The 14,931-nt window shown below is 43.6% G+C and overlaps 1 protein-coding gene across 4 annotated transcripts in view; it reads right to left on the reverse strand.

Annotated features, from left to right (window-relative positions):
• Positions 1 to 654: 654 nt before the first annotated feature.
• CCDC13 (coiled-coil domain containing 13) overlaps positions 655 to 14,931 on the reverse strand; it is a 34,275-nt gene continuing 19,998 nt past the window's right edge. For 2 of the 4 annotated variants that reach the window (XM_075827810.1, XM_075827813.1), the window contains exons 10-15: positions 14,442 to 14,648; positions 13,704 to 13,831; positions 7,308 to 7,391; positions 6,057 to 6,322; positions 5,676 to 5,778; positions 3,156 to 3,826 (exon numbers count right to left, since the gene is read on the reverse strand). In XM_075827810.1, coding sequence (XP_075683925.1) covers positions 3,661 to 3,826; positions 5,676 to 5,778; positions 6,057 to 6,322; positions 7,308 to 7,391; positions 13,704 to 13,831; positions 14,442 to 14,648 — 954 coding nt within the window. In that variant the 3' untranslated portion in view covers positions 3,156 to 3,660. Of the gene's footprint in view, positions 787 to 3,155; positions 3,827 to 5,675; positions 5,779 to 6,056; positions 6,323 to 7,307; positions 7,392 to 13,703; positions 13,832 to 14,441; positions 14,649 to 14,931 lie in introns of those variants that run through there. The other 2 variants (XM_075827812.1, XM_075827811.1) reach the window with 2 other exon arrangements.

A 14,931-nucleotide genomic window follows, 5' to 3' on the forward strand; every position in this document is an offset into this window, starting at 1 on the left:
ATACACCTCTTCTAGCTCACATCGGGCTTATTATAGAGCAGAGATCAGTTTCCAGTCTATATTAGTTTCAGTGCGGCCCCCTCTCTCCTTGAGTAAGGCAATGTTCCTAGCCAGAAGGATTATCTTCAGACTCAGGGTTTTCACACTCAGTGTCTGATCTACAGTCAAAAAATATTAGGGAATCGCCCAAGTAGCAACTCCCCGATACAGTGTTATAGTATTCTGTGACCCTATAATAACACCCAGCGCTGTGGGGGAAGGGCTCAACAGACTGGAACCTCTGCAGCATTTATACAAGTGGTCTACAGCATGGGTGACCTGACAGCCGCAGAACACCAGTGCATGCTGGGAGCAGTAGATTCATGACAGCCGGAAAGCCATAGGCTGCGGACCACTGCTCTATAGCTTTTTCACTGACTCGCCCAGAGATAGATTCCTTCTTGGGGGGGGTCCTGATATATTAATTTGGGCCTATCCTTCAAGGAATCTCCAAAGAACAGTAGTTGGATTCGTGGTAAAGGGTGAAAACCAAAATCCAGATGCCAGAAAATGCATTGTTTGGCTATTTTCTCCTTGACAACTATCTTCCCACGCTAGAATACATTGATCAGACTCCGCTTTCTTGTGTTATTTTCTTTACCTAGATAGGGATTAGTTGTCAGGCGCACACCACAGTCATGTGACACCTAAGCTCCGCCCGTGGTAGGAAATAGCTACAGGGCAGCTGAAAATGATGCATCCTGGGATTTAACTTTCCATTATAAGACTGGTCATCACTGGTCTGTACTGGGGGGACATAAATATGACATTTTATGATGACTGCAGTATTTTACTTAATTATAAACACAATGTATTTCATGACAGCGAGACCAATTTATTTTTTTAAATACAATTATTTGAAGCAGTTTTTCCGTATGTTTTGACTTTATTTTAAAAATAATAAGATTTGAATTATTCACATCAATTCTCTTCTAAACAATGCGGAGAAGAAGCTTTGGCAGTGCGGAAGAAATGTTCTGTCTAAAATCCACATATAGTATATGACCAAAAGTATGTGAACCCCTCCTTATTATTGGTATCAGGTGTTTCAGCCACACTTAATGCAAATAGATGTAGAAAATCAAGCACACAGCCATGTCCTCTCCATAGACAAATATTTCTGGTAGAAAGGGTCTTATGGAAGAGCTCAGTGACTTTATACGACACCTTTACCACAAGTCAGTTCATGAAATTTCTGATCTGCCAGAATTTGCCCAGACATCTGTGTTATTATTATCTGCTAGATCTGCCCGGTCACCTGTAAGTGTTATTATTATCTGCTAGATCTGCCCGGTCACCTGTAAGTGTTATTATTATCTGCTTGATCTGCCCGCTCACCTGTAAGTGTTATTATTATCTGCTAGATCTGCCCGGTCACATGTAAGTGTTATTATTATCCGCTAGATATGCCCCAGTCACCTGTAATTGTTATTATCTGCTAGATCTGCCCTAGTCACCTGTGTTATTATTAGCTGCAAGATCTGCCCTAGTCACCTGTAAGTGTTATTATCTGCTAGATCTGCTCTAGTCACCTGTAAGTGTTATTATTATCTGCTAGATCTGACCCAGTCACCTGTAAGTGTTATTATTATCTGCTAGACCTGCCCCGGTCACCTGTAAGTGTTATTATTATCTGCTAGATCTGCTCTAGTCACATGTAAGTGTTATTATTATCTGCTAGGTCTGACCCAGTCACCTGTAAGTGTTATTATTATCTGCTAGATGTACCCCAGTCACATGTAAATGTCATTATTATTATCTGCTAGTTCTGCCCCGGTCACCTGTAAGTGTTATTATTATCTGCTAGTTCTGCCCCTGTCACCTGTAAGTGTTATTATCTGTCAGATCTGCCCCAGTCACCTGTAAGTGTTAATATCTGCTAGATCTGCCCCAGTCACCTGTTAAGTGTTATTATTATGTAGTTGGTCTGCCCCGGTCACCTGTAAGTATTATTATTATCTGCTAGATCTGCCCCGGTCACCTGTAAGTGTTATTATTATCTGTTAGATCGGCCCCGGTCATCTGTGTTACTATTATCTGCTAGATCTGCTTGGTCACCTGTATTGTCGCTGCAGACAACCGTAAGATCACCATGAACAATACCAAGTGGCGGCTGGAGTGGTGTAAAGAACGCTGACCCTGGACTCTGGAGCAGCGTGTCCTCTGGAGTGATGAATCACAGCTCACTATCTGACAGTCTGATGGAGGAATCTGGGTTTTGTGGATGCCATGAGAAGGTTACCTAACAGAATGCATAGTGACCACTGTAACATTTGGCGGAGGAGGGGCTGTCTTTCAGAGTTTCGCCCCTTATTTCCAATGAAGGGTTAATGCTATAGCATACAAAGGCATTTTACACAATTGTAGCTTCCAACTCTTGGAGAAAGTCTTCCCAGAAGAGTGGAGTCTGTTATAAGTGCAAAAATGGCCAACTCCATATTAACACCTATGGTTTAGAATGGGACATCCAGCAACTCCTATAGGTGTGATAGTCAGGGGTCCACATACTTTTGGCCATGTAGCGTATAATTGCCATCTGACAGGGTTATATATAGTATTGGCAGCCACTAAATCACATGATGCATTTTCGGGACTTGATATCTGTGGGTCACTAATGACACTACTAAATTAGGGAAATGCAAAAATAAAGATTCCCTAGTAAACTTCTGTTCAGGAGAGATGTGATAATAAAGCTGGAGGGCAGAGGAGAGCCGGTCTATTGCCGGCACTAGCGGGATGTAGGTGCTGTTTATGGCAGCCTGTGTTCTGTCTGCTCATAGGGAAATTAGATTTCTTCCCCTCTTCTCCATTATTAGATCTCTGCTGCTTGTGAAGGAAGAGACTCTGATAATAGAAGTATATTAGGGAATTGCCCTTTATGCACTTCTCCGATACGTTACTGTAGGTTTCAGCGGATTCGTCAGTCCGGCTATATAATGTGTACGAATCTGACATTTTTTCCTGAATTTGTTGCCTGCTATATAAAACAAACTACATAAGACGACGGTGGCTACTACGATTGTATGCCGCGTAATGTTGCCATACACATGTCAGCGGGGTACAGGGTCGGGAAGGCTCAGCAAAAAGCACAACCTCTTCCATGAAGTGCCCAATACTCCTTTACTTCCCGTTCCCTCCCCCGTTTTCCGAGGAGGGGGAAGGGAGTCTTTCTAAGGTTCTCGTTTGTCATCTTCAATGGACACCAGGACAGGGCCAATCTTAGCCGGGGCCCCGCTCCAAACACATGTGGGGACAATGCAGTAAAGATAGTGACTTATTGTTGTATAGTCCCTGAACTGTGAGTAGTCCTGTTGATCAGAAGGAGCGGGGTCTACCTGCTCCTCAATGATCGGCTTAAGGGTCATAAAAACTGCAGAACCTCTTAAGAGTAATGGGGCTGCTGAGATCTAAAACTTGACAGCTCCAGTCTTTCCAGTTCGGCCATACTAGAGGTCAGGTGACCAGTATGATGTCCAGTACACATGCCTCCGGTGTCGAGTCTATATGTAAAGTGCTTATTTATATACATATACAGTGGGATGACTTGTTAGGTTCGGCATAAAAGTTCCTTGGATACATTTCAGGGAACCCGACAAGTTCAGGACGTCACCTTCCGGGACCCTAGAGGGCGCTGCGTTCCTGCTTGTGCTGCCGCAGGGCCTGGAGGAAGATCTGCTTCACCTGGGTGATCATGTCGTGGTAGAGCCGCAGGTCGTCCTCTTTGGTCTTCAGCGCGCTCTTTACAGCTGTTTTTAAAGCCTCATTTTCATCGACCTGAATGGCGAGTCTGGAATACAGAGACGACCCGTTTAAGTATGCGGCTTCTCTGGCAATCAACCCATCGTCTCATGAAAGCCACGGCCGCAGCAGGGGAAACGTAGCATTACGTGGCAGCTATTCAGATGAAGGCCCGTCCTTCTAATAGAGGGACAGCTCGAGTCTGCCAGAATAGGAGCCCAGACCGGCTCTCTCTTCAAGTTTATAGAAGGGGAGGGGGGGTGCCAAGCAAGAGACACCCTCTCTATAACGTCCATATGCCTTACAGGGAATATAGAAGGGGTTGTCTTCATGGGACAACCCCTATTAAAATAGAGGAAAATGCTACTAAAAGAGGGGCTTAAAGGGGTTGTCCCATTAGGACATATGGATGCTATAGAGGGACCCCTATCTATTAGTCAGAGTGGAAATCTGCTAAAAGGAAGGAATCAGCATAGCCGTGTATTATTCAATTAAAAGAGCAGCATGTAATACCACATTTCTCCTGCAGAGGCTGCAGAGAACAGCTGATCGGTGGGGTTTCAGCTGCCGTACCGTCATCAATCTGCTGACCACCAGCGGGTCCTCAGTTTGAATAAGGGTTGTGCGGAAAGGGGTCATATGGAAAAGGGTTATCCAGAGAAGACAACCCCTTTAAAGCGTAACTAAACATTTAAAAACTATTTACATGTCATAGTGACATGTCAGAAGTTTTGATCGGTGGGGGTCCGAGCACTGAGACCCCACCGATCGCTAAAACGAAGCGGCAGAAGTGCTTGGGTGAACATTGTGCCGCTTCGATTCTGATCGTCTCTCCTTGGAGTGGTGTGCGGGCTCAATAGAAAGTCTTAAAGGAACAGTGTCATCACAAATTATTTTTTTATATGTTAAAGATGTTAGTGCTTTATTAAAAACGTTTATATTCATTTGTGTGTTTGTGTTTTACTTTTTCTTATTTTTACACTTTTTCTTCCCTATGGGGGCTGCCATTTTTTGTTCCATTTCTGTCTGTGTCGATTAACGACACATACAGACATGGAATACGGCAGCCACAGTCCCATAGGGACTGCGAACGGCTCCCGTCCCATTGACTTCAGTGTACGGCGTCTGTGTGGGAACTGCGCATGCGCCGCTCCCACACAGTCCAATTCGAAATTGGCGCCGTCCGGCGCCATTTTCCTGTGGACCGGAAGTCGCGGCCGGACAGTAATATTACTACTTCCGGTCGCGGCTTCCGGATTTGTGCACTTGGACCAGCGGCAGCAAACGGAGCGGACGGGCCGGAGGGAGCCGCGGCGGCAGGAGCAGGTAAGAGATTTCAATGTATGTTCGTGTTTGTGTGTGTTTACTACTGTATGTAAACCTACTACACTGTGTGTTAGCTCAGAAAATGGCGACACACAGCGTAGGAGGTTACACCGTTCAAACCCCTCGTTTATCCCGGCACTAGCCAGGATAAAGGAGGGGGGGATGCTGAGAGCTCACTAGAGCGAGGGCTTTTAACCCATTGTTGCAATGCTGCAATTTTGGGAATAGCTCCATCTAGTGACCAAAAATGGGTAGTATTATAAATTAGAATTAATTTATAATATTTCCTGACTATTTCCTGACTCGTGAAAAAAATAAAAAAAATTTGAACAATCTTTAATCACCCACACACTAAATGTTTAATTTTTAAAAAAAAAACATGTTTTTCTGGCAACACATTCCCTTTAATTATTGGACGTCCTCACAGATCTATTCGTGCTGCACAATCTGTTTTATGAGTGGCTGCAGCAGGGTCATTGTGGCTGCAGGGTAGGAGGGCAGGTGTGATAAATAAAACGCAGACCTGGGTGCAGTGTTATATAGGGCAGTGACGGAGCAGGGGGCCGCCTTACTTTGTGCGGAGTTCCTCTATCTGTGTCTCCAGTGGGACGTTAGACAAGAGCTCGCTGGTGTCAATGAAATTCACGTAGTGTCTGGAGTTGCTGAGAGACTGAGCTGCGGAGAAAAAAACATGGCGTTAGGGGGAGACACATTCCATTCACTGCAGGCTATCTGTGGTTTTAATATAAACGTTTGGAGAGAGGCGAGGAACAGCATGTTATGTAAAAGACCCTGAACCAGCAGGGGGCATCAGGAAGACGCGAGGTTGTGAATCGGCTGTGAATTAGTGAGGGGCTTTATTAAACTATGGGGTCTGAGTTCCCCCACCAAGTTCACATATTATAACCCGGCCCCACAGGTATTATGGGATATACCCGATGTAGTGAACGTACCGGCTTTACCGCGAGCAGACATCTTTTGAGTAGTTCCGTTTTTGCCTGCCTCCATTTTTACTTTCTCCAGCTGCTGTTCCAGGAAGACCGAGCGTTTCCTCTCCTCCTGAAGCCTCTTCTCCGCCTCCAGGACCTTTGTGTTGCTTCCCTCCACCCTCTTCTGCAGGACGGACACAAACTCCGTCAGGCGATCTCTCTCCACCTCGGCGGCCTGGCATAGCGCTCTGAACTCTACAGCCTGTGTCTGCCAAACCCGCAGCTCCGAGCTGTCACACCAGAGACCAATAGTTTGGTTAAATCCTGTCTTATCATCATGGTTGTACTAGTAATGCCTAGCATACCTGGAATGTCAACATTGGTGCACTAGTAATGTCTTGTATGTCAACAAGTTTGCACTAGTAATGCCTGACATGGTATCATAAGGTGTACTAGTAATGCCTGGCATGGTATCATGGGTGTACTAGTAATGCCTGGCATGGTATCATGGGTGTACTAGTAATGCCTGGCATGTCACCTTTGGTTTACTATTAATCCCTTAGATGTCAGCATGGGTGTACTAGTAAGGTATGGCATGTCAGCATAGACTAGTAATGTCTCGTATTTAAATATTGGTGTATTAGCGTTGCCTTACATGTCAACATAATTTCACTGGTAATGCCGGTCATGTAATATCGGTGCACTAGTAATGTCTTCCATGTCATCATAAGTGTATTAATAATGCCTTGTATGTCAACAAGGATGTACTATTAATGTCTTACATGTCATCATCGATGTACTAGTAATGGCAAACATGTCATCATCGGTGTACTAATAATGCCTTACATGTCAACATGAATGTACTAGTAAAGCCTAGCATACCTGGCATGTCAACAAGTTTGCACTAGTAATGCCTGACATGGTATCATAAGGTGTACTAGTAATGCCTGGCATGGTATCATGGGTGTACTAGTAATGCCTGGCATGGTATCATGGGTGTACTAGTAATGCCTGGCATGGTATCATGGGTGTACTAGTAATGCCTGGCATGGTATCATGGGTGTACTAGTAATGCCTGGCATGGTATCATGGGTGTACTAGTAATGCCTGGCATGGTATCATGGGTGTACTAGTAATGCCTGGCATGGTATCATGGGTGTACTAGTAATGCCTGGCATGGTATCATGGGTGTACCAGCATTGCCATTTTTATATTATTTCAGGATCTTTACGTGTGATGCAATGAGTTGAACTCAATGCCCGGGCCCTTCTATACCTGCGAGGTGAGGATCCAGCGCTGATAACCGCACAGGAGGCTGCCGCTGTCTCTACTAGTTCATGTCCCAGTTTTGATGCCGTCCTGGTTTGGAAGATAAAATGAGAAGAGCTATAAATAACATCACATATAGATTATGATTATTTATATCTACAGAACACACTTATATATGACAGCAAAACATTCCAGAAATTACAGAACAGCATTTTTATTAATACGTTATATTGACTTTGCACTGAAATATTTTTTATTGTTTTTTTTTAATGTCTGTCAATGAGGATTTGCTTTAGTCTCTGGCTGAGCCACTAAGTAGTAACAGTGACATCTGCAGGATGATAGATAGATAGATAGATAGATAGATAGATAGATAGATAGATAGATAGATAGATAGATAGATAGATAGATAGATAGATAGATAGATATGAGATAGATAGATAGATAGATATGAGATAGATAGATAGATAGATATGAGATAGATAGATAGATAGATAGATAGATAGATAGATAGATAGATAGATATGAGATAGATAGATAGATATGAGATAGATAGATAGATATGAGATAGATATGAGATAGATATGAGATAGATAGAGAGAGAGATAGATAGATAGATAGATAGATAGATAGATAGATAGATAGATAGATAGATAGATAGATATGAGATAGATAGATATGAGATAGATAGATATGAGATAGATAGATAGATAGATAGATATGAGATAGATAGATAGATAGATAGATAGATATGAGATAGATAGATAGATAGATATGAGATAGATAGATGGATAGATAGATAGATAGATAGATAGATAGATAGATAGATAGATAGAGATAGATAGATAGATAGATAGATAGATAGATAGATAGATAGATAGATAGATAGAGATAGATAGATAGATAGATAGATAGATAGATAGATAGATAGATAGATAGATAGATAGATAGATAGATAGATAGATAGAGATAGATAGATAGATAGATAGATAGATATGAGATAGATATGAGATAGATAGATAGATAGATAGATAGATAGATATGAGATAGATAGATAGATATGAGATAGATAGATAGATATGAGATAGATAGATAGATAGATAGATATGAGATAGATAGATAGATAGATAGATATGAGATAGATAGGCGATAGATAGATATGAGATAGATAGATAGATATGAGATAGATAGATAGATAGATAGATAGATAGATAGATATGGGATAGATAGATAGATAGATAGATAGATAGATAGATAGATATGAGATAGATAGATAGATAGATAGATATGAGATAGATAGATAGATAGATATGAGATAGATAGATAGATAGATAGATAGATAGATAGATAGATAGATAGATAGATAGATAGATAGATATGAGATAGATAGATATGAGATAGATAGATATGAGATAGATAGATATGAGATAGATAGATATGAGATAGATAGATAGATAGATAGATAGATAGATAGATAGATAGATAGATAGATAGATAGATAGATAGGAGATAGATAGATAGATAGATAGATAGATAGATAGATAGATAGATAGACAGACAGATAGATAGATAGATAGATAGATAGATAGATAGATAGATAGATAGATAGATAGATAGATAGACAGACAGATAGATAGATAGATAGATAGATAGATAGATAGATATGAGATAGATAGATAGATATGAGATAGATATAGATAGATAGATATAGATAGATAGATAGATAGATAGATAGATAGATAGATAGATAGATAGATAGATAGATAGATATGAGATAGATAGATAGTGATAGTGATAGATAGATGACGTCATCAGAAGCTCCTACACAGAGAACAGATGCAGCGTGAAGGTGAACGGGAGAAGAACGGCTGATTTCCAGCAGAGCCGAGGAGTCAGACAAGGCTGCAGCCTCAGTCCAACGCTCTTCAACATCTACATCAATGAACTGGCCACAGCTCTGGAATCCTCCTCAGCACCAGGTCTCGCCCTCCATGACACCCAAGTGAAATTCCTGCTGTATGCAGATGACCTTCTGTTACTATCACCAACCGAGAAAGGTCTCCAAGACAACCTGCAAATCCTAGAAAAATTCAGCTCCACGTGGGCACTACCCATCAATGCCAAGAAAACCAACATCATGGTGTTCCAGAAGAGAAACTCAAAATCCCCCAGGCACCCGACCTTCACACTAAATAACGCCACAATCACAGCGACCGACAGGTACACTTACCTGGGCCTAGAAATCAACCAATCAGGAAGCTTTAAACAAGCCATAGAGATACTGAAAGACAAGGCATGCAAAACCTTCTATGCCACCAGAAGAAAACTCTATCATCTCAAACCACCAGTGACGGTCTGGCTGAAAATCTTTGACTCCATCATCTCCCCAATCCTCCTGTATGCCAGTGAAGTCTGGGGTCCGGACACATACCCAGACTGGTCAAGGTGGGATTCCAGCCCAACAGAAATCTTCCACCTAGAATTCTGCAAACACCTTCTCCAAGTCCATCGGAGCACCTCAAATAGGGCCTGTCGGGCAGAACTAGGCAGATTCCCACTACACCTCACAATCCAGAAGAGGGCGCTATCATTCTGGGCCCATCTACACAGCAGCAGGCAAAGTTCCTATCACCATAAAGCCCTGCTACACCAAGGGGTCCCAGGTAAACCAGGCCCCGCAGAACATCTCACCCTGACCCGGCCTGAAGAAAATGTCACTCAGCGCGGCCTCACAAAAGCCGAAATCAAGGAGACAATAAACAAAGGCCAAGAGGAGTATATCAGTGACTGGAGGAACGACATAAAGACATCCCAGAAACTGACAATATACCGGAGTCTACAGCGGGAATATAAACTGGCGCCATATCTGGAGAAACTGCCAAACCCCAGAGACAGACAGATCCTGAGCCGCTACAGACTGAGCGCCCACAACCTGCTCATCGAATCCGGGCGCCACAGACAGACCTACAAGCCCAAGGAGAGCCGACTGTGCCAACAGTGCGACCAGGAGGCCATGGAGGATGAGGCCCACTTCCTGCTACACTGCTCCAAATACTCAGCAGTGAGGGACACTCACTTCAGGAAACTCTCTGACCTCTTACCGGACTTCAGCTCCATGGAAGAGGAAGAGAAACTCTACATCCTGCTGGGTGAAGAGGAAACCACAGTGGGCACAGCGGCACAATATGTCACTGCATGCCATAAACTGAGAGAGACATGATATGCCATGGACTTGTATAACCCCGACCCTAGATGTGTCCCTATCCCCAAGCCCTCAGTCCCTATCCCTCATTCCCTTACTTCTTACTTGCTTTGGCAATGCTAATATGTATTTGGTCCTGCCAATAAAGCTTCTTTGAATTGAATTGAATTGAATTGAATTGATAGATAGATAGATATGAGATAGATAGATAGATAGATATGAGATAGATAGATATGAGATAGATAGATATGAGATAGATAGATAGATAGATAGATAGATAGATAGATAGATAGATAGATAGATAGATATGAGATAGATAGATAGATATGAGATAGATAGATAGATAGATAGATAGATAGATAGATAGATAGATAGATAGATAGATAGATAGATAGATAGATAGATAGATAGATAGATATTTAGATATGAGATAGATAGATATGAGATAGATAGATAGATAGATAGATAGATAGATATGAGATAGATAGATAGATAGATAGATAGATAGATAGATAGATAGATGATAGATAGATAGATAGATATGAGATAGATAGATAGATAGATAGATAGATAGATAGATAGATATGAGATAGATAGATAGATAGATAGATAGATAGATAGATAGATGATAGATAGATAGATAGATAGATATGAGATAGATAGATAGATAGATAGATAGATATGAGATAGATAGATAGATAGATAGATAGATAGATATGAGATAGATAGATAGATAGATAGATAGATAGATAGATAGATATGAGATAGATAGATAGATAGATAGATAGATAGATAGATAGATAGATAGATAGATAGATAGATAGATAGATATGAGATAGATAGATAGATAGATAGATAGATAGATATGAGATAGATAGATAGATAGATATGAGATAGATAGATAGATAGATAGATAGATAGATAGATTGAGATATTTCTCCACGTGTTTATTTCAACAATCCAGTTTTCCAGTTTAAGTGTCACTGAATGCAGTCCGGAGGCTCAGTTAGCAGTGTTTGGCAGACACACATGTCAAGATTGGGCAGCCCCTTTTTAGATAATGCCACAGTGTCCTCTGTAGATAATGCCACAGTGCCCTCTGTAGATAATGCCACAGTACCCTCTGTAGATAATGCCACAGTGCCCTCTGTAGATGCTGCCACAGTGCCCTCTGTAGATGCTGCCACAGTGCCCTCTGTAGATGCTGCCACAGTGTCCTCTGTAGATAATGCCACAGTGCCCTCTGTAGATAATGCCGCAGTGTCCTCTGTAGATGCTGCCACAGTGCCCTTTGTAGATAATGCCACAGTGTCCTCTGTAGATGCTGCCACAGTGTCCTCTGTAGATGCTGTCACAGTGTCCTCTGTAGATAATGCCACAGTGTCCTCTGTAGATAATGCCACAGTGCCCTCTGTAGATAATGCCACAGTGCCCTCTGTAGATGCTGCCACAGTGTCCTCTGTAGATAATGCCACAGTGTCCTCTGTAGATAATGCCACAGCGCCCTCTGTAGATGCTGACACAGTGCCCTCTGTAGATAATGCCACAGTGCCCTCTGTAGATAATGCCACAGTGCCCTCTGTAGATGATGCCACAGTGTCCTCTGTAGATGCTGCCACAGCGCCCTCTGTAGATGCTGACACAGTGCCCTCTGTAGATAATGCCAGTGTCCTCTGTAGATAATGCCACAGTGCCCTCTGTAGATAATGCCACAGTGTCCTCTGTAGATGCTGCCACAGTGTCCTCTGTAGATAATGCCACAGTGTCCTCTGTAGATAATGCCACAGTGCCCTCTGTAAATGCTGCCACAGTGTCCTCTGTAGATAATGCCACAGTGTCCTCTGTAGATAATGCCACAGTGCCCTCTGTAGATAATGCCACAGTGCCCTCGGTAGATAATGCCACAGTGCCCTCTGTAGATAGTGCCACAGTGCCCTCTGCAGATAATGCAACACACCCCTAGATAATGCCACAGTGCCCTCCGTAGATGCTGCCACATTGCCCTCTGCGGATGCTGTCACAGTGCCCTCTGTGGATGCTGCCACAGTAACCTCTGCAGATGCTGCCACACACACCCCAAGTAGATAGCTCCATTGGGGCTCCCTCTAGGAGTGGAATCCCCAGCCAGAGCATTGCCGACGCTTTGGCTAGGAATTCCCCTGCTGTCGGATCCCCTGACGTCACTGTCCATACACAGTGACGTCAGGGGATCCTCCTGGACCGAAATGTGATATCAGGGGCAACCTCGGAGCCGGTGTCCCAGAGCAGAGCACTAGTATAGGCTCTGCGACTGAACTCTGGGGAAGCCACTGACATAAGTGTCCATATATGGACAGTGATGTCAGGGGCTTGCCCAGAGCTGGGGTCCCGGAGCAGAGACACTTCTAGCACTCTGCCTGGGATTACAGCTCTGCTCCAGACATCACTGTCCATAAATGGACAGGGATGTCAGGGGCAACCCCAGAGCTGGAGTCCCGGGCAGAGCGCTAGTAGGCTCAGCTGTGCTCCTGACAGCACTGGGACTCCTGCTCTGAAGCCCCTGACATGACTGTCGATGTATGGACAGCGATGTCAGAGGCTTCCCCAGAGTCCCGGAGCAGAGCCTATACTAGCGTTTTACACGGGACTCTGGCTCTGGGGAAGAACCTGACAACACTGTCCATATATGGACAGCGATATCAGGGAATTACACAGAGTCCCGGAGCAGAGCCTATACTAGCGTTTTACACGGGACTCTGGCTCTGGGGAAGCCCCAGACATTGCTGTCCATATGTGGACAGCGATGTCAGGGGATTCCACAGAGTTCCGGAGCAGAGCCTATACTAGCGCTCTGCCCGGGACTCCGCTATGGGGAAGACCCTGACAACACTGTCCATATATGGACAGCGATGTCAGGGAATTCCACAGAGTCCCGGAGCAGAGCCTGTAGCGGCTTTGTGTCCCGCAGGCCGCAGATGACAGCCCCAGGGGCCGCAAGCGGCCTGCGGTTCGCGTGCTTGAGATAGATATGAGATAGATTGATATGAGATAGATATGTATGAGATAGATATGAGAAAGATAGATAGATAGTTACACGATTCTTTATACTTCCACACAGATTCCTGGCAGATGTGGTAGAGACTTGTATATTGAAGACACACACACAAAAATGAGAAGAAAAGTAAAAAACAGTGATCATACACTGGGGAGCTATATGTTACCTTGCCGAGCTGAGGGAATCGACGCTGTCTGACAGTGACCGCACAGGCCCCCATCTCTCAGATCTCATTCCTTCTGCCTTTTTGGTGTCAACACTTTTACTTCTAGCTTCTTGCTTCTCAGGGGGGCTCTGTCAATAAAAATCAGTAAGTTCAACATCAATCAGTGCATCTTGTTACATATAGAAAATCTCAGCTCATACTTCATGGGCATCTCATTTGCTTTTTCCCTGTGTTAGGGGCTCTTTAAAAGCCGTCATGTCAATTTTGACCCCCGGCTGCCGCATGAAGAGTTTCTCCAGAATTTTCTGATTAAGTTTGGGTAATCAGGCTTGTAAATAACTTTGTATATGAACGGTGCCCTCTTTCCTGCTCCCTACACTTTTCATATGTCCAAAGTAAGATAAAGCCTCGGTCAAGTTATTTCCACTTCTAGTGGAGCTTAAAGGCGTCGTCTCTAACAACAACTCCTGACCATATTGTCATTGATGGAGGTTGTTGGTAGCACAGCCCCATTCAAATAAATAGCTGCAGTACCTGAAACAGCCCATGGACAAGAGTGGCGCTGTTTCTGGAAATAATATCCTTTTTTTTTTTTTAGAATCTTGTACAACCCCTTTAGGCGTTGTCTCCATATTTATTTTTGCACATCGGTAAATGCATAATAGACCCAACAGTCCATTAGCCGAGCAGCTATGTTATATACAGTGATGACTGACGGACAATGAGCAGGACTGTCACCTGTAGCGTCAGCTGTCGGACCTCCTCCTCCAGCTCTTTGACCTTCGCCTCTCTCTCCGCCACTGTCTGCTGCAGCCGGGTGACCAGGGAGTTCTGTTTCTGGTTGTCACTGTTCAGCTGCAGGTTCAGCGTTTGCTGGGAATCTTTCTGCTTTTGGTCCTGCTGACTCAGACGGTTTAATATCTCCTGCAGGTTCTTCTGCTGACTCTGGAAGGACACGCTTATTATAACACGTCTGCAGCGCACTATTATATGTACAATGGGAAAAAAGGCAGCGTGTTCTCCATGTTGTGGACGTGATGTATGAATGACTTATTAGGAATAATAAGACACACTTTATAGCAAGAAGGAATTTTGCTGAAAAGTTTCTGTCTCAGATTACAGTCAGGGGGGCCCGAAAGCAAAAGACCCCCCCCCCTTCCGATCATCACCTTAATGAACAGGCATTACACTTATAAAGCGATCTGCCCGACCAAGCACAGACCCGTGC

This window comes from Rhinoderma darwinii, chromosome 5 (genome assembly GCF_050947455.1).
Source record: "Rhinoderma darwinii isolate aRhiDar2 chromosome 5, aRhiDar2.hap1, whole genome shotgun sequence".
Classification (NCBI taxonomy): Eukaryota; Metazoa; Chordata; class Amphibia; order Anura; family Rhinodermatidae; genus Rhinoderma; species Rhinoderma darwinii.